General features: G+C 41.5%; 1 protein-coding gene across 2 annotated transcripts in view; it reads left to right on the forward strand.

Annotated features, from left to right (window-relative positions):
* The window catches only part of LOC117091955 (1-phosphatidylinositol 4,5-bisphosphate phosphodiesterase epsilon-1), a 245,213-nt gene that overhangs the window by 169,317 nt on the left and 57,393 nt on the right, over positions 1 to 18,503 (forward strand). For both annotated transcript variants that reach the window (XM_033225009.1, XM_033224999.1), the window contains 9 exons: positions 1,987 to 2,169; positions 3,860 to 3,977; positions 4,873 to 5,029; positions 8,179 to 8,301; positions 8,389 to 8,525; positions 11,838 to 12,076; positions 14,952 to 15,013; positions 15,099 to 15,264; positions 18,233 to 18,340. In XM_033225009.1, coding sequence (XP_033080900.1) covers positions 1,987 to 2,169; positions 3,860 to 3,977; positions 4,873 to 5,029; positions 8,179 to 8,301; positions 8,389 to 8,525; positions 11,838 to 12,076; positions 14,952 to 15,013; positions 15,099 to 15,264; positions 18,233 to 18,340 — 1,293 coding nt within the window. The remainder of the gene's footprint in view (positions 1 to 1,986; positions 2,170 to 3,859; positions 3,978 to 4,872; positions 5,030 to 8,178; positions 8,302 to 8,388; positions 8,526 to 11,837; positions 12,077 to 14,951; positions 15,014 to 15,098; positions 15,265 to 18,232; positions 18,341 to 18,503) is intronic.

Below are 18,503 nucleotides of genomic sequence, written 5' to 3' on the forward strand. Positions count from 1 at the left end.
GACCAGTCTGACCAACATGGTGAAACCCCATCTCTACTAAAAATGCAAAAATTAGCTGGGTGTGGTGGTACGCACCTGTAATCCCAGATACTTGGGAGTTGAGGCAGGAGAGGCCGGGAGGCGGAGGTTGCGGTGAGCCAAGATCACACCACTGTACTCCAGCTTGGGCAACAGAGGGAGACTCCACCTCCAAGAAAAAAAAGAAGAAAGTATATCCTTCATCCATCCCAAACAAGTTTATTATTTTGTGTAAAACAAAAATTAAAACTACATTTTACTTCTCAGAAAGCTTCCTTTAAAAACTAAACAAAGGCATCCTTCCTTTTCCTGACCTAAACATGTTTCTGTTAGTGGTAAAGTTTGACCCATGTTGGGATGTTCTGAAATTAGAAAAATCAAAGCAGTAGAGGTTAATGGTGCCAATTATTTTACATGTAAACTATAATGGGCCTATTAAGCTTTTAAAGATGTGTTGGTTAAAATCCATAAATAAAAGTTTTACTCTTCTTTCAGATTCAGAGTATGTTATTCAAAATGGTAGTTAAAACCTATCCATTAGGTTTCATTTATGAAATGTTTACTCCAACTTGGAGTCACTCCCAGTGACTTGTTAGCAGGGACTCTCTTCAGCAGGCCTCCAGCAGGTAGACTGATCTCCAACCATTTTCATTCTCTTCATCACTGCATTCAAGAACCCTGCTCCAGGAAGGGGATTCTGATTGGCTTATTGGGATGATGTGCCAATCATTGGTCAAAGGAGGATATTTCAGCTTGATTGGCACACCTATCAAGACTATATCCAGTGGAGAAGAGACAGTTAAAGTAAAATTGGGGTATGGTTAGAGAAGGGAGAAACAGATCATGGACAGGCATAAGTCACAATGTTCCTCTATAAGAGGTAACCAAAAGGTTTCTTTGTCAAGTACCCAAGTTATTCAGCATCCTGGGATCCATAACAGGATGCAGGAAGTGGGAATGCATAAAATCAGTTATTAAACATTAGGCTGAAGGAGCAAGCATGCACACACACACACACACACACACACACACACAAAGCTTCTTTGTTCTTCGCATATGATCTGCAACAAAGCAAAATCTATCTATAAGCACTTCTTTGGAACTGCAAAGGAGAGCCAGCCTTAAATGTTTTTGAAGGGTAAAGACAGTACATTGAAATTAATTTTTAAAGAGCCCTCTTATACAATGCATGAAATATCAATATCATCTTTAGCTCATAGGTAACTTTTTGTGGTTTTATTAACTGACTTATGGGGAGAATCATTGACAATTGTTTAATAATCCCTGCTGTTACTTACAGGATGTTACAGAGAGTTGCCTTAGTAGCTACTGTGAACCATTGCCTGCCCCTTGAGTGTGTTGCTGCTGCTCACAGCATCCTAATATGTATGGTGTTCTGAGTCCCATGGGCTCCCTATCTTTGGATTTCAGCCACTCAAAAGGATGGCAGCCCAGCTATTTTAGGAGCTCCCTGGGGCCCTTCAAAGGGAATTTCATGCATGTCACACACCCTGTATTTCAAGTCAGACAGTCCCAAGCATCAAACTAGGTGAAAACCTACCTGGCAATAATGGACAAATACAACTTGATTTTACTTAGATTGATACCCTGCCCCACTCCCTTCCAAGATCTCCAAGGACCTAATTTGCAAAGTAAGTCTAAATGAATTTTCCTACAGTGGTAGTTCTGCAATTTAACCTCTATAAATGGGATGGGAAGTTTTTGTTCCCCAGTTGATATATTAAAGCATGTCACTGGAACTCAGCAGGGATGTGACCAAGACAACAGAGGACATGATGAAATTCCTGACAGAGAATCCTGTGAGTTAGAAAACAGGGCCACTTGGGTGGCCAGATCATTATTCTTCTGTGCTCTTCCACCTCTTGGAATTTTCTGGGAGACATTAATATATTTACTTCCCCATTGCTTGGTGCTTCCTATTGTGTTCACCATGTGGTTCTTTCACAGGAGGATGGACGGTATGAAGGCCCAACTTTGGCTCATGCTGTGGAGTTGTTTGGTGGCAGACGATGGAGTGCTCGAAACCCCAGCCCCGGCACATCTGCAAAGAATGCTGAGAAGCCCAGTATGCAGAGAAACAACACCCTGGGCATAAGCACTACCAAGAAAAAGAAGAAAATCCTCATGAGGGTAGAGTGTTGTTTGTTTATTAAGCATCAAACCCATGTTCCAGGACCATCGTATGGTGAACATCACCATAAACCATTTTAGGTTGTTTGAGTTGAGGACAAAGTCGGGTATAAAACAAAAGATACCAGGGATTAACACACACCTCCTTGGTGCCATGCTAGTGCCAGGAACAGCAGGGAAAAGACAAGGTCCACAAAAGGACATAGACATGTAAACAAACACAGTGCAAGCTAAAAAGAGATATTGTCGAGTCATTCAGAGTGCTGTGGGGACAGAGACAAGGAAAATAGAGAGCGGAGGGGCAGGCACAGAGGGCTCCACAGAAGAACTGACATGCAGGTCTTGAAGAACGTGTAGGATTTCACCAAGCAAACAACATAGGAGAAAGTATCCCCAGCAGAGGAGGCAGCATAGAGGCATAAAAGACAGCTTGTTCAAGGAAGCTCATGCTGTTCTGGATGGCCAGAGCATGAGCACTCTGCGTGCAAGGAACGGCTAGAAGAGAAGAGAGATCACAGAGGCCCCAAATACTGTGTGTAGAGCACAATGTAAAGTATATTAGCACTATATATTATGAACTATGTAATATGAAATATCACTATGAAGTGATAATATAGTTGCTTCATGGCTATTTGTTAGTCTGTTTGTGTTGCTATAAAGAAATACCTGAGGCTGGGTAATTTATAAAGGAAAGAAGTTTAATTGACTCACAGGTCTGCAGGCGTACAGGAGGCATGGTGCCAGTATCTGCTTCTGGTGAGAGCCTCAGGAAGCTTACAGTCATGGCAGAAGGTGAAGCGGGAGCCAGAGCATGACATGGCAAGAGCGGGAGCAAGAGAGAAGGGGGAGGTGCCACACACTTTTTTTTTTCTCTTAGAAGCAGGGTCTTGCTCTGTCACCCAGGCTGGAGTGCAGTGGTGTGATCATGGCTCACTGCAGCTTCGAACTCCTGGGCTCATGCTGTTCTCCTGCCTCAGCCTCCCAAGTATCTGGGACGACAGGTGTGCACCACATACCTGGCTAATTTTTTTATTTTTGATAGAGACGGGGTCTCACTATGTTGCCCAGGCTGGTCTTGAACTCCAGGCCTTAAGTAGTCCTACTGTCTCAGCCTCCCAAAGTGTTGGTATTACAGGCATGAGCCACCAAACCCAGCCTACACACTTTTAAATAACTAGACCCTGTGTGAAGTCGAAGCTAGAACTCACTCATCACCAAGGGAATGATCCTCAGCCATTTATGAGGGATCCACCCCTATGATCCAAATACTTCCACTAGGCCCCACCTCTAACACTGGGAATTACATTTCAACATGAGATTTGAAGGGGACAAGCATCCAAACCATATCATATATCTAGAAAAAGTGCCACTCTCTTTGCTTATGGGAGGCTTTGATGCTCATGTCAAGCTTTATCTGCTTCACAGTTTTTTCTGTACTCAGAGGTTCCAGAGGTTGTGTGCCGCCTCTGGTCTGCCTCCCTCCCCTGAGGAGTACTGCTGTGTAGTAAAGAACAAATGAAATAATATGACATGAGAATACTCGGTCAGCCTTAACGTAGGTCTTTACCGGTTTTACCAGGGAGAGGCAGTATTGAAGGTGGGGAGGTCAGAAAATAGAGACCTACCTGAACTAAAGCAGTGATGGGAGAGAAATACAGGCGTGGAACTATTGTGAGCTTTGTGTTCCCAGGGTGAGAGTGGAGAGGCAACTGACGATGAGATGGCCACCCGAAAGGCCAAGATGCACAAAGAGTGTCGAAGCCGGAGTGGTTCTGATCCTCAAGACATTAATGAACAAGAAGAATCGGGTAAAGCGGCATGTTTACATCTGAGATTTTTGTTTTTTAATTTTTATGGGAAAAAAAAGTATACATTTGGTTTTAAATTGTGATTTAAGCATTGCAAGCATTTCTAACAAAACTCTTTGTCCTAACCAGACAATGAAACCTAAGAGGTGCTTCTGCAAGCATAGTATACTTGGAATAAAATCCCCATTAATTAACTTGCCATTACTGACAGGGAATATTAGATATACATGGTATAATTTGATGGATTAGACCAGTGATTCTCAACCTTGCCTGCATATTAGAGCTTTTAAGAAAATCTGGGGCCGGGTGTGGTGGCTCACGCCTGTAATCCCAACACTTTGGGAGGCCGAAGCAGGTGGATCACCTGAGGTCAGGAGTTCGAGACCAGCCTGGCCAACATGGTGAAACCCCGTCTCTACTAAAAATACACAAAATTAGCTGGGCGTGGTGGTGGGCGCCTATAATCCCAGCTACTTGGGAGACTGAGGCAGGAGAATTGCTTGGACCTGGGAGGTGGAGGTTGCAGTGAGCCGAGATCACGCCACTGCACTCCAGTCTGGGCGGCAGAGTGAGACTCTGTCTCAAAAAAAAAAAAAAAAAGAAGAAGAAAATCTGGTTCCTCTGTCCACATCCAAGAATAACTGATGCAGATATTCTCTGGCTGGAAGCTGGACATCTATTTATTTTTTTAAGCTTCCCAGATGGTTCTAACATGTAACCCGTTAAGACCCCACCAGATTAGCCCATTCATAAAAATATTTTAGTGCTTCTTGTATAGAAACCAGCTGCATAGGTTGATTTGCTCAGATATCCAGAAGCCTCTCTGGTTTGCATTTGGTTCTGAGGGAAAGCATCATCTGAGTCATTGTCTCTTTTCTGTCTTTCATCTTCACAGAGGTGAATACCATCGCTAGCCCGCCAAACCCCCTCCCTTCCAGAAGAGCCCACTCTTTGACCACAGCTGGGTCCCCCAACTTGGCTGCCGGGACGTCATCTCCCATCAGGCCAGTGTCCTCCCCTGTGCTGCCTTCTTCAAACAAGAGCCCGTCCAGGTGGGGCCTTAACATGCTAAAACAGAAGGACCCTTCACATTTTCCCAGTGGTGTGGAAGGGCGTATCTTTACCGTTGTCTATGGAAAGACTTTCACATTTTGACGTATAGTTGAACTGAAAACTGAAAAATCCCAAAATGTTAAATGATCCTAGTTTTCCCAATGTTGTACTCCTACCTTCTCATATTACTTCAGAAGTCAGTAGCAGTAACAAAACCCAAGCCATGATTCTCCAAATCTGTACTATCCAGTACACTAGCCACTAACTAGATGTGGGTATTTAAATTCAAATGTAAATTAATTAAAATTAAAGAAAATTTAAAATTCACTTCCTCAGTCACAGTAGTGATATTTCAAGTGCTCCATGGCCACAAGTAGCTGATGGTTACTATCCCAAAGAGTGTAGATAAAGAACATTTCTTTTTATCATTGCAGAAAGTTCTGTTGGATAGCACTGCTCTAAATGAAGAAGAGAGAATAGATTGTTTTAATGTAAGCTATTTGGCCCCTTTGCTAATCGATGAAATATATTTAATACTTTTCTCATATGTAAATTACACATGTCTAGAGGAATGAATTCAAGTATCACAGCCAGTTGGATATGTTTAATTCTAAAGCTGTTATAATCAATTATAAGTTCCATGCAAATTACCTATTTGAAACAACATCTACCCTCTCAGAAGAAGAAATGATATTAAAATGGCAGACTTCCAAAGGGAACCAGAATGCTGCTCCATCTCCCTGTATCCCACATTAAAGTTTAAGAAATGTGGAGGTTCTAGACAGAACCAAGCTAAAACAGGAACTCTTCACTTTATTACACACACACACACACACACTCTCTCTCTCCCTCTCTCCCTCTCTCTTTCTCTCTTTCTCCTTCTCCCTCTCTCCACCCCCCCTCCCTTTCTCCTTTTCTCTCTCTTTCTCTTGGAAGCTTGTTATTGATAAGAATCCTGGCTGGGCACGGTGACTCTCACGTGTAATCCTAGCACTTTGGGAGGTCAGGGGAGGAGAATCACTTGAGCCCCCCAGGAATTTGAGACCAGCCTGAGCAACAGAGACCCCATCTCTACAAAAAATAAAACAATTAGCAGGGTGTGGTGGTTCTCATCTGTGGTCCCAGCTACTCAGGAGGCCGAGGTGGTAGTTTCACTTGAGCCTGGGAAGTTCTGGCTGCAGTGAGCCGTGATCATGCCATTACACTCTAGCCTAGACAACAGAGTGAGAGCTTGTCTCAAAAAAAAAAAAGAAGAAGAAGAAGAAGAAAAGGAAAGAAAGGAAAAAGAAAAAAAGAAAAAAGAATCCTATAGTAAGTTATCTTTTAAATAAAAATTCTTTCACAATGTGAGCTATGAACTTATAATTTATGCTTTGCACATTCACATTCTACAATGGGTGAGCATGTGTCAAGGTTATATGGGAATTTTTTGTACCACTCTTGCAACTTTTATGTAAATTTAGATTCATAGCAAAACTAAAAGTTACAAAAATCAGAATCCTGTTTATTATACTTTCAGCCTGTGTAGTATCCTGGGTAAATATCTAGGAACCTGGATTAAATGGCATTTCCCATTTATTTCAGTCATTCATGAGCAGGAAAAGAAAGGACAGAGTAAGGGAGGAAAATATTTTAAAAAGAGAAATTGACATGCCAGATGCAAGATCAGAAGGCCAACCCCAGGAGGACAGGAATCAGCACCCACTCAAGTGTTTTAAAACAGAAAGAAAACACAAGGCAGGAGAGGAAAAATCAACTGAATGCTGTTAAGGGGGAAAGCTAGACTGAATCCTAAGTCTGGTAGTGGAAAGAGTGGACAGACAGTTTCCTAGAATCAAAGGGAGATGGGTTCCTACAGACAGTAGCTGGACCTGCAACCAGAAAGAAGCAAGACAGGACATTTACTTCTTTAGCTACAAATAATGAAGTCACCATTTTCCTCTTCCTGCACCTCTACCCTGTGTTTCCTGCACTACACTGGGGATCAACAACCTACAACCTATGCCTACGAAATGCTATAAAGTTATCAATTTGTAGTGCTCTTTCGTTACTAAAGGTGACCTTCAGATGTCAGCACAAATTAATTTTCCATGAGTGAACATTGTTAGCAGGGTTGAGAGTCATTTCAACAGACTATATATTTTATGTTTATATTCTTAAATATATAGTTTTTAGATTATATATTTAATATACCTAAAATAGACTTTATGATATTCTCTATACTTTCTTATATATTTGAAATATTTCAAAAAAGCTTTTAAAATCCAAGACAAAAAAATAGATCCTGCTTTAATTTGACTACAAACCATAATCAAAACATCTCTCATACCATTGTGTCAGGAAATCAGTATAGAAAATAAAAAATGTTGTGAAACAGTAAGACTGTTCTGACTGAGTTGACTGATATTTCTACGTTGAATAGATGCAGCCTTGGAAGGTGCAAATATAATCCTAGGCAGAGCTGGGTTTTTTCCATCCTTTTTAAAATTTTTTAAAATTAGAGACAGTGCCTCACTATGTTGGCCAGGCTGGTCTTGAACTCCTGGGGTCAAGCAATCTTCCCACCTCAGCATCCCAAAGTGCTGATATTGTACACATGAGCCACCGCACCCAGCTCTTTCCATTCTTAACCTTTTTCCGACTCACATTTTCCATTAATATTTAAAAGCTCTTCTCTGTTTTCATCTAAGGACTGGTTAAGAAAGGAATCAGACAATACACTCAAAAGTTTCTTCTTAAATGTGATTCTATAACTTAGAACATAGAAAAGAACGTGCATTATTTCCCATAGATTAAGAGTGAGTAATTTGGGGCTCTTTTTTAAAAAGACATCTTCAAAAACATTTATTTTGCCCATTGATCTGCAATTTCAAAGAACTGTTTTGATTAATAGAGGAATATTAACCTCAGCCCTGGGGCCTTATTAAATAGACTAGAAACATGTTTTCTTTTTCATATGTAATATGTTTTATTTCCTCTGATACAATATAGATTAAGAGAAATGAAAAGAGAGTACCAGAAAATAGCTTCAATCTTAAATAACTTGCACTCATTGTTTTGCTCATATTGCGAATTGGAGCAACTCTGGTGGGACAGAATCACAACAGTGGCCTGCCCTTGTGTCCATGAAGGCCTGTCTTTGTTGCAGTGCTTGGAGCAGTAGTAGCTGGCATGGGCGGATCAAAGGCGGCATGAAGGGATTTCAGAGCTTCATGGTTTCAGACAGCAACATGAGTTTTGTTGAATTTGTTGAGCTGTTCAAATCGTTCAGGTACAGTATGTTTCCTTCTTATTCTTTCTCAGGCCACCCATTTCTATAAAGATACTCAGTGAGAGGTGTTTTCCATTCCCCATTCAGTGTCAGGAGCCGCAAGGACCTGAAGGATCTGTTTGATGTCTACGCAGTGCCCTGCAGCCGATCTGGATCCGAGTCAGCCCCGCTCTACACCAACCTGACGATTGATGAAAACACCAGCGATCTTCAGCCTGACCTAGGTTTGTTGAATATTTTAGGATCTCCCTTTGGGACCAATCTGTCTAAAACCTAAGGTCAGAGGTCCAGTCACACAAACTCTGAGGCTGTCCCACATAGTGTGCTATTACTGCTGTGCAGGAAACACTTAAGAGAAGTTTTTGTTTGTTTGTTTGTTTGTTTGTTTGAGACGGAGTGTCGCTCCATTGCCCAGGCTGGAGTGCAGTGGTGCAATCTCAGCTCACTGCTACCTCCGCCTCCTGGGTTCAATCTGTTCTCCTGCCTCGGCCTCCGAGTAGTGGGGACTATGGGCATGGGCCACCATGCCTGGCTAATTTTTTGTATTTTCAATAGAGATGGGGTTTCACCGTGTTAGCTAGAATGGTCTCAATCTCCTGACCTCGTGATCTGTCACCTCATCCTCCCAAAGTGCTGGGATTACAGGTGTGAGCCACCATGCCCAGCCAACACTTACAGAATTATTTTTAAGTGTCATCTGGTGTCGTGGGAGCAGGTGCTACTGGCATTTTGCACAAAGAAATTCATCATTGTGTGGTTCTGCCCATGTATTTCAGGATATTTAACCAATAAAGCCCTCCAGTCATTCTGACAACCAAAAACCCTTTCCCGACTATATTAGTCCATTTTCACGCTGCTGATAAAGACATACCCAAGACTAGGTAATTTATCAGGAAAAAGAGGTTTAATGGGCTCACAGTTCCACATGGCTGGGGAGGCCTCACAATCATGGAAGAAGGTGAAAGGCATGTCTCACATGGCAGCAGACAAGATAACTTGTGCAGGAAAAACTCCCCTTTATAAAACCATCATATCTCATGAGACTTATTTGCTATCACGAGAACATTTTCACATGGGAAAGACCTGTCCCCATGATTCGGCTGCCTCCCACCAGGTGCCTTCCACAACACAGAATTGTGGGAGCTACAATTCAAGATGAGATTTGGATGGGTACACAGCTGAACCATATCACTGACCATTTTCAAATGTCTGCTGGGCATGTGGTGTGTGTCACAGTGGAGAACCCCCAGTCTCTTCCCTGCCTACAGACAGATGTGTGTTCAGTCGCAGGGCAGTAGTCTTCTGCCCTTTGACAAGGAGAGTCTTTAGTGCCTTCCACAGGGTACTTCTGTCTGAATGATTGTCCAGGATATATTTCCTACTGTGTAAACCAGAATGTCTCATTCTTCTATCCCACTCACCACCACCACCATTACTATCACCACCCATGCATTTTTCTAACCACCCATGCATTTTCAGCCTATCATTTTCCTCCTCTGTTCTTCCTGGAAACCATAAACACAAATAGAAAAAACAAAAACCTTTCCTCTTTTATATAGTTGCTTCATAATTATTTGTAAGTTTATGTTGTCCTTGAGCTGAGACTATTAACTATTGTTCAACTTTAGTGATAAAACCTCCATAACCATGGATTAGTCAAGTAGTTACATTTTTCAAAAATTATTAGACTTTATTTTTTATTATTTTTGTTTTTATTTTATTTATCATTTTCATGTATTTTTTATTATTTAAAAATAATGTAATTTTTTGTAGAGACAGGGTCTTGCTCTGTTGACCAGGCTGCTCTCAAACTCCTAGCCTCAAGCAATCCTCCTGCCTCAGCTTCCCAAAGTGCAGGGATCTTAGGCATGAGCCTCCATGCCCAGCCTAGACTTTATTTTTAGAGCAATTTTAGGTTTATGGAAAAATGAGTGGAAAGTACAGAGTTTCAATATACTCTCTTCTGCTTTCCCATACAGACTTTCTTCTGTTAGTAATATCTGGCATTAGTGTGGTATATTTGTTACAACTGAGTTAATATTGATACATTATGAACTGAAGTCCATAGTTAACATTAGGATTCACTCTTTGTGTTGTGCATTCTATGGGTTTTGACAAATGTGTAATGACATGTATCCACCATTACAGTATCATTCAGGATAGTTTCACTGCCCTGAAAGTTCCTTGTGCTCAACTTTTCCATCCCCCCGCATCCTCCCTCCAAGTCCCTGGCAACCACTGCTCTTTTTATTCTCTCCATAGTTTTGCTTTTTCCAGACTATCATATGGTTGGAATCACACAGTACATAGTGTTTTCAGGCTGGCATCTTTCACTTAGCAATATGCATTTAAGTTTCCTTCCTCCATGGCTTTTTGCAGCTTGGTAGCCCATTTCTTTTTACCCTGGATAATATTCCATTTTGTGGAGGTACTACAGTTTGTTTATCCATTCACCTACTGAGGTATATCTTGGTTGCTTCCAAGTTTTAGCAATTATGAATAAAGCTGCTATAAACATTTGTATTCAGGTTTTTGTGTGGGCTTAAGTTTTTCCATCATTTGGGTAAATACCTAAAAGTGCAATTGCTGGATCATATGGTAAGCCTATGTTTAGCTCCATAAGAAACTGCCAGACTGTCTTCCAAAGTGGCTAAAATTAAAATGGCTATACCAAAGTTGGTGTGAATGTGAAGCAATTGGAACATTGCAGGTGGGAATGTAAAATGGTACAACCACTTTGGAAGACAGTGTGGCAGTTTCTTACTAAGCTAAACATAGTCTTTCCGTGTGACCAGCAATTACACTACTTGGTATTTACCCAAACAAGTTGAAAATTTATATTCACTCAAAAATCTGCACGCAAATGCTTATAGTTACACTTCTAAATTATAGTAAAACTGTAATTTTAAGGGTATATCTTCAATCTCTACAAACATAAAAATGTGCAAGTAGTTACCCCCTAAAACCAAAGCCTGAATTTGGCCTGAAGTCCCCAACTGAACCTTCTATTTATCTATCTATCTATCTATCTATCTATCTATCTATCTATCTATTTATTTAGAGACAGACTCTGTTGCCCAGGCTAGAGGGCAGTGGTGTAATCTAGGCTCACTGCAACCACCGCCTCCCGGGTTCAAGCAATTCTTGTGCCTCAGCCTCCCGAGTGGCTGGGACTACAGGTGCACACCACCATGCCTGGCTAATTTTTGTATTTCTAGTAGAGATGAGTATTCACCATGTTGGCCATGCTGGTCTCGAGCTCCAGACCACAGGTGATCCACCTGCCTCAGCCTCCCAAAGTGCTGGGATTATGGTCATGAACGACCGTGCCCAGCCCTTAGTTTCCTTTATTCATTGATTTGTTTTTTTATTCCTATCACTATGTGAAGCCAGGAATAAACACTTCTTTGATGGCTTATTTAGGTACATTAGTAAAGAGCTTCTCCATTTTAATAATTCCACACCATTATTTCCAAAATAAACTTTGCAAAAGATGCTGGCTATCTTGTCTATGTACTGTGGTGATTCTGTTTCAGATCTGTTGACCAGAAATGTCTCAGATTTGGGGTTGTTCATCAAGAGTAAACAGCAGCTATCGGACAACCAGAGGCAGATATCTGATGCCATTGCTGCTGCAAGCATCGTGACAAATGGCACTGGGATTGAGAGCACATCTCTGGGCATTTTCGGGGTGGGCATACTTCAGCTTAATGATTTCCTCGTGAATTGCCAAGGAGAACACTGCACTTATGATGAAATCCTCAGCATCATCCAGGTTCGTGCCTGTTTTGTGTGTGCATGTGTGTGTGATGCCTCTGGCTATTCTAATAATTTGCTGCTAAATGTTTACTCTTTCTATACTTTTTTCCAAAGTCTTTAAATCTGGGACAGAAATAGAGTTTTGCTTTTTCTGTTTTTTTGAGATGGAGTCTCACTCTGTTGCTAGGCTGGGGTGGGTGCAGTGGTACGATCTCGGCTCACTACAATCTCCACCTCCCAGGTTCAAGCAATTCTCCTGCCTCGGCCTCCTGAGTAGCTGGGACTACAGGTGCCCGCCACCATGCCCAGCTAATTTTTGTATTTATAGTAGAGATGGGGTTTCACCATGTTGGCCAGGGTGGTCTCAATCTCTTAACTTCATGATCTGCCCACCTTGGCCTCCCAAAGTGCTGGGATTAACAGGTGTGAGCCACTGCACTTGACCTTTTTTGTTTTGTTTTTTTAACAAAATACCAAGTATGGGCTGGGTATCATGGCTCACACCTGTAATCCCAGCACTCTGGGAGGCTGAGGCCAGTGGATCACTTGAGGCCAGGGGTTCAAGACCAGCCTGGCCAACATGATGAAACCCCATCTCTACTAAACACAAAAATCAGCCAGGGCCGTGCATGGTGGTTCACACCTTTAATCCTAGCACTTTGGGAGGCTGAGGCAGGCGGATCACCTGAGATCAGGAGTTCAAGACCAGTCTGGCCAACATGGTGAAACCGTATCTCTACTAAAAATACAAAAATTAGCCAGGTGTGGTGGTGTGTGCCTATAATCCCAGCTACCTGGGAGAGTGGAGCAGGAGAATCACTGGAAAACGAGGCGGAGATTGCGGTGAGCTGAGATCACACCACTGCACTTCAGCCTCGGCAACAGAGAGAGACCCTGTCTAAAAAAAAAAAAAAAATCAGCCAGGCATGGTGATCCATGCCTATAATCCCAGCTACTTGGGAGGCTGAGACACGAGAATCGCTTGAGCCTGGCACACGGAGGTTGCAGTGAGCTGAGATGGCACCACCGCACACCAGTCTGGGTAACAGAGCGAAACCCTGTTTCAAAAAACAAACAAAAAACAAGCATGTAAGTGTTCTTTAACATATAATTAACATAGGTCCCAGGCTTTCTCTAACTCAGTAACTATTATAAGGAGTCGGTACATATTTTTTTCTTGTTATTCTAGAACATGCAACAGATTTAGTCTAGGTTTTCAACCTCATTAGTCATTAAATGAATATGTACTAGTTCCTACTATGCTGGCTCAGTTTTAGGAGGTGGGAATATAGCAGAGAATAAGATAAGAGTTCTGGCCCTCAATGCAGCTTACATTCTAGCGGGTGAGGCAGACAACAAAGATACGATGTAATTTCAGGTAATAATGGAGTAGGGGAAAAACCGAGTCAAGTGAGGGAATAGAATGATACAGGAGGAGGGCTGAGAAGAGTAAGCAAAGGCCACTTGGAAGAGATGGCATTTGAACTGATCCCTAAGTCAGTAACCAGTTTGAAGGTCTCAGGAAAGAGCATTCCCCACAGGGAGCCACAAGGACAAAGATCAAGACAGCAGCAAGCTGGGGGGTTATGAGGAACCACAAAAAGCTGGTGTACTGTGAGCGGCACAAGCCAGGCAGAGAATGGCAGGCATGGTGTCAGACAGATGTGCAAGGGCCCAGTCATCCAGGCCTTTTAGAGCATGATAAGGAGGTTGGCTATAGTCCATGTGAAATGGGATATCACTGAAATTTTTGAGCAGGAGAGTAACATGATTTGATTTTTTTTTTTTTTTTTTTTTGAGACAGTCTCGCTCTGTCACCCAGGCTAGGGGGCAGTGGCACGATCTTGGCTCACTGCAACCTCTACCTCCCAGGTTCAAGCAATTCTCCTGCCTCAGCCTCCGAAGTAGCTGGGATTACAGGGATGCACCACCATGCCCAACTAATTTTTATATTTTTACTAGAGATGGGGTTTCACCATGTTGGCCAGGCTGATCTCGAACTCCTGACCTTGTGATCCGCCCATCTCAGCCTCCCAAAGTGCTGGGATTACAGGCGTGAGCCAGCGCGCCTGGCTGATTTACTTTTTATGAGGTTACTCTGAGCCAGGCATGGTGGCACAAACCTGTAGTCCCAGCTACTCAGGAAGCTGAGGCAAAAGGATTGCCTGAGCCCAGAAGTTTGAGGCCAGGCTGGGCAATATAGCAAGACCTTGTCTCTAAAAAAAAATTTTAAGTGGTTACTCTGGCCCCATTGTAAACTGTGCTGGTGAAGGAACAGACGCAGAGAGACTGCTTAGGAAGCTATCATAGTAACCAGCAATAGCTGGTGAAGGTTTACACTACAGGGTGTCAGCAGAGAGGAGTGTTGTGGCTGCATGCAACAAATGAGTCTAGGTTTCAACCTCCCTTATCACCTGACAGGGTATCAGTGTATTAGTTGTTCAGCAGTTGGATTTGATCACTGAAAATGCTAAAATTGTGAGATTACTATCAACACTGTTGAGTGCTCATTATAATATTACTAAATACAGGCATGGCAGCAAGTGCTCTATGTGAATCATCTCAGTTCACCTCTCACCAACTTTATGATAACTGCTATTATTATCCCCATTTTCACCTGGATAAACTGATACACTTTGTTTTCATAGAAATCAGCCTTGTTCTTTTCTCATTCTCTCCTTTTTTCTATTAAATAAATATGCTTAGTATAATAAATGTTTTCTTTTGGACTAAAAACCACTTCTTACCACTACATTACTAAATTAGTTCAAATATTTGGTTTATATGTTTCCTGATGAAAACAGAACAGCTTTAAAAAATGATGTGGTGGTTTCTTTCCCCCTCTTAGTTTCCTTAACCTAAATAACACTTTTTTTTTTAATCCCTTGCAGAAGTTTGAACCTAACATCAGTATGTGTCATCAGGGACTAATGTCATTTGAAGGGTTTGCAAGGTAACTTTTAAAATATCTTTTGCCCATCTTTTAAGAGTAGTATGCATTTTTCCCATGCAGTCTTAAGAAAATTTGTTTCACCTAGGTTTCTGATGGATAAAGAAAATTTTGCCTCAAAAAACGATGAGTCACAGGAGAACATTAAAGAACTACAGCTACCCCTCTCATACTATTACATCGAATCTTCGCACAATACCTACCTCACAGGCCATCAGCTCAAAGGAGAATCCTCGGTAGAACTCTACAGCCAGGTACAGGGAATGCCACTTGGAATGTGGTTTTTATTAAGCCTAATTATTTACTTAACCCCCAAAGTCACAAAAGCCTGGCCCCAGACTCCTTTGAAGAGTTTATAGAGTAAGCTGTTCCGTGTCAAATGTGAGGAACAACGATGTGTGGGAAACTGGCTCTACTACAGCAGTCGTCTTCTTTACTTCTTTTGTTTTGTTTTGTTTTCCCCCATCTATACTTAACCTTTATTCTAGGCCAAAATGAAAGTGTTTGTTTGAGACTCATAGCTTTTAGATCCTAGTTAGTCTGACCTACTCCCACTAAAATTAGATTTTCCCATGGGAAAATTATCTAATCCTTTCTCTAACTGCTAAATAATATATTGTAGTGGGAAAGCATAGTAGAAAATGCAACTTTCTATGTACTTATTCCCAAAATATTGTTTGTTTTGCTTTTCAGTTTGTTAAATAATCAATCTATCCCTATGGTAACCAAAAAAAAAGAAAAAAATTCAGAAAAAAATCTGCACAGACTGAAGGCACTGTCCCTACACATTAAATTCATGAGAATGTGCTTTGAAATTCAGTAGGCTCTCTAGACTAGAAAAAGTCCATCCTTTTTACCTAAACATCCAACTTACAACGATCTGCGTGTCCATTGCCTCTCTGCTGTACCGTCTGCAGCTTCCTCATCTACTCTGCCTTTTTTCTTAACTCTTTCAAGAAGGGTCAATTCGGTTGGAGCTAGGCAGGGAATATAAGTGTGTCATTGTGTGCGCATGTGGGTCCAGGTTTGAAAATCACAGGTGTATTGTTTACATAACCCCAGCAACAATGAGGTTTCTTTGTTTTCCAGATTCGTGCAGATATTCCTCAAAGCATGGAGCAGTTTTTTTATCCCAAAGCTTGTGTAGCGAGAATATGTAGTTTAAACTCTATTTTCTAAGGAACCTTTATTATGAATGAAGATGTGTCCTTAGCGTAGTGATTTTCAAAATAGGAGTTCTGTCATGGGGCCTCAGTCCCTGACACTGAAATGAGGAAGCCAGAGAGTAGGAGGGGTGCCATCTGCCCCACTTCAGATAATGTACTACTCTTCTACACACTTTACATATTGGCCCTCCATTTGCACACAGAAATGCCAAAGTTAAAAGAAGTTTGAAATCCATTATTCTATAAGAATGAAATTAAATATACATATAAATACAGATACTTATATATATTTCATATACACACATACATAGGTATATACATACATATACATGTGTGTACATATATGTATAAGTGCATATATGCATAATCTATGTATATCTATGTACTTACATGTATGCATATTTATCCCAGGAAAATAAACAAGGACCAGTGTCCTGGCTTTAATCCCTACTTCATTCCTGTTTGACTTCAAACAGATTTTAAACCTCTTAACATCACACCCCAAGGAGAGACTATCACAGCTTTTGAATAAGGCACAAGAACCCCTCAAATACACTCACAGATGGGATGAAACCTACTGTGCAGGTAGATCCCTCTTACTTCATTTCTAACCCCTCTCCACTCTTCCTTGGCCCTTCCTAATTACCTTTTAACATTACTCCATGGGACAGATGGGAAGTGAGAATAAGCCCTGTTCTTCTCATCTAGAATTTCCAGCCCAGGTTTTCCTCTTCTAGCCATAAGTGGAGATCTAAGGTCACACAGACTTTGGTGAAGACCTTTAGTCCATCCATGCTGAAAAGCCATCTCATCTGTTGCCAGTTGCTGAACATTACTCCCGGTCTGGCAGGGGCACCACAGAGATAAGCAGCTTGGTGTTCCAGCCACCATTTTACATAGCAATTTCCAGCCCAAGACACTGCCCCTCTAGATACTCTAGCTGCTGAAAGAAGCAGATAGCCTTGAGATTCTAGGCCACCCACTATGCTGTAAAATATCTCATACAAAACTGTGAAAATGAGAATCATTCCACTACCTGAGCTTAGCTGCAGAAACTCTAGTGGCCACTAAGCCCCAGTAATGGATTGCTGTCACACAGACATAATTATGTGCATTCTAAAGTCAGTGGATAGGCACATTTACAGATCTATCAATTTATTGACTTGGGTCACTATTCCAGTACGTAATAATTTTTTAAGATGATGTACAGATAGATCTATGGAGGAAGAAGGTGCTTCAAGCAAACTTTACAGAGTTGCAACCCAAGCACATGTATTGAGCTCTGCTTCCCACTTCAGATTCAGGATAACAAATAGGTATCAACTCATCTGATTCTTTGGTAGTGTTTTCTGGAGCACTTTAATAAAGAGGTTGTGAGCTAACATATTAAAGCTTAAAGGACTAGTGTGCCTAGCTTGATTACTGATGTCTGCTGTGGGTATGGGAGAAAGGAACCATTTATGGATTATTTGCCGTCTCTGCTCTAGTTGCTATTCTGGAATTAGATAGCCAGGCAAATCCTTAATAACTCTTCGCTTCTACTCTTCTTACGTGTTATGCATTCACAGCAAAGATGTTTAATCATGGTTTAATTTGGGTCTTAATGGAAGTGATTTTATCCTGATTGGCTTGCTGTAAATGTTTAGCCGGTTCATTAAGGACTCAGTGGCCTTATTTTCTCTGGGCTGTGGCATTAGCATTTTCACCTCCATTGATGTCTACCTAGATAGAGCACTTGCCTGGCTCTGTAATTTGAAGATTTCAAGGGGCCAAAGTTGCTAGGAAAATGGCCATATGGTTTTGCTATCAAATTTTACTTTCCTTTAATATTCAGCTCTGGTAAACACTCTTTCTACCTTAATCTGTTCCCTTCCTTTCCCATTCCAGATTAATTGTGGCCTTTGGTGAAAATGCCGTGTTTGTTTTAGACCATGTGCCCTTCTGCTTTAGTCCTGAGTGTGAACACTGCCTGATATGTAGAACTACATGCTGGGTTTAGTTTGAGGCTTTATCTCTAGGTGCTCACCTGGGGTGGATTCGCTCATTGATCACACAGGTCCTCTTGCAAGGCTGTCGAAGTGTAGAATTGGACTGCTGGGACGGAGACGATGGGATGCCCATCATTTATCATGGACATACACTGACAACCAAGATCCCCTTCAAGGTAATCCTTCATAACTTTCTTTAAATCAAATCACAAAGAGACATTATCTTCATTTGTCTCTTTTTTTGTCTTTTTTTTTTTTTTTTTTTTTTTTTTTTTTTGAGACAGGGTCTCGATCTGTTATCCAGGCTGGAGTACAGTGGTACCATCTTGGCTCACTGCA

The sequence above is a fragment of the Trachypithecus francoisi genome, unplaced genomic scaffold (assembly GCF_009764315.1).
Source record: "Trachypithecus francoisi isolate TF-2019V2 unplaced genomic scaffold, Tfra_2.0 Contig01436, whole genome shotgun sequence".
Lineage (NCBI taxonomy): Eukaryota > Metazoa > Chordata > Mammalia > Primates > Cercopithecidae > Trachypithecus > Trachypithecus francoisi.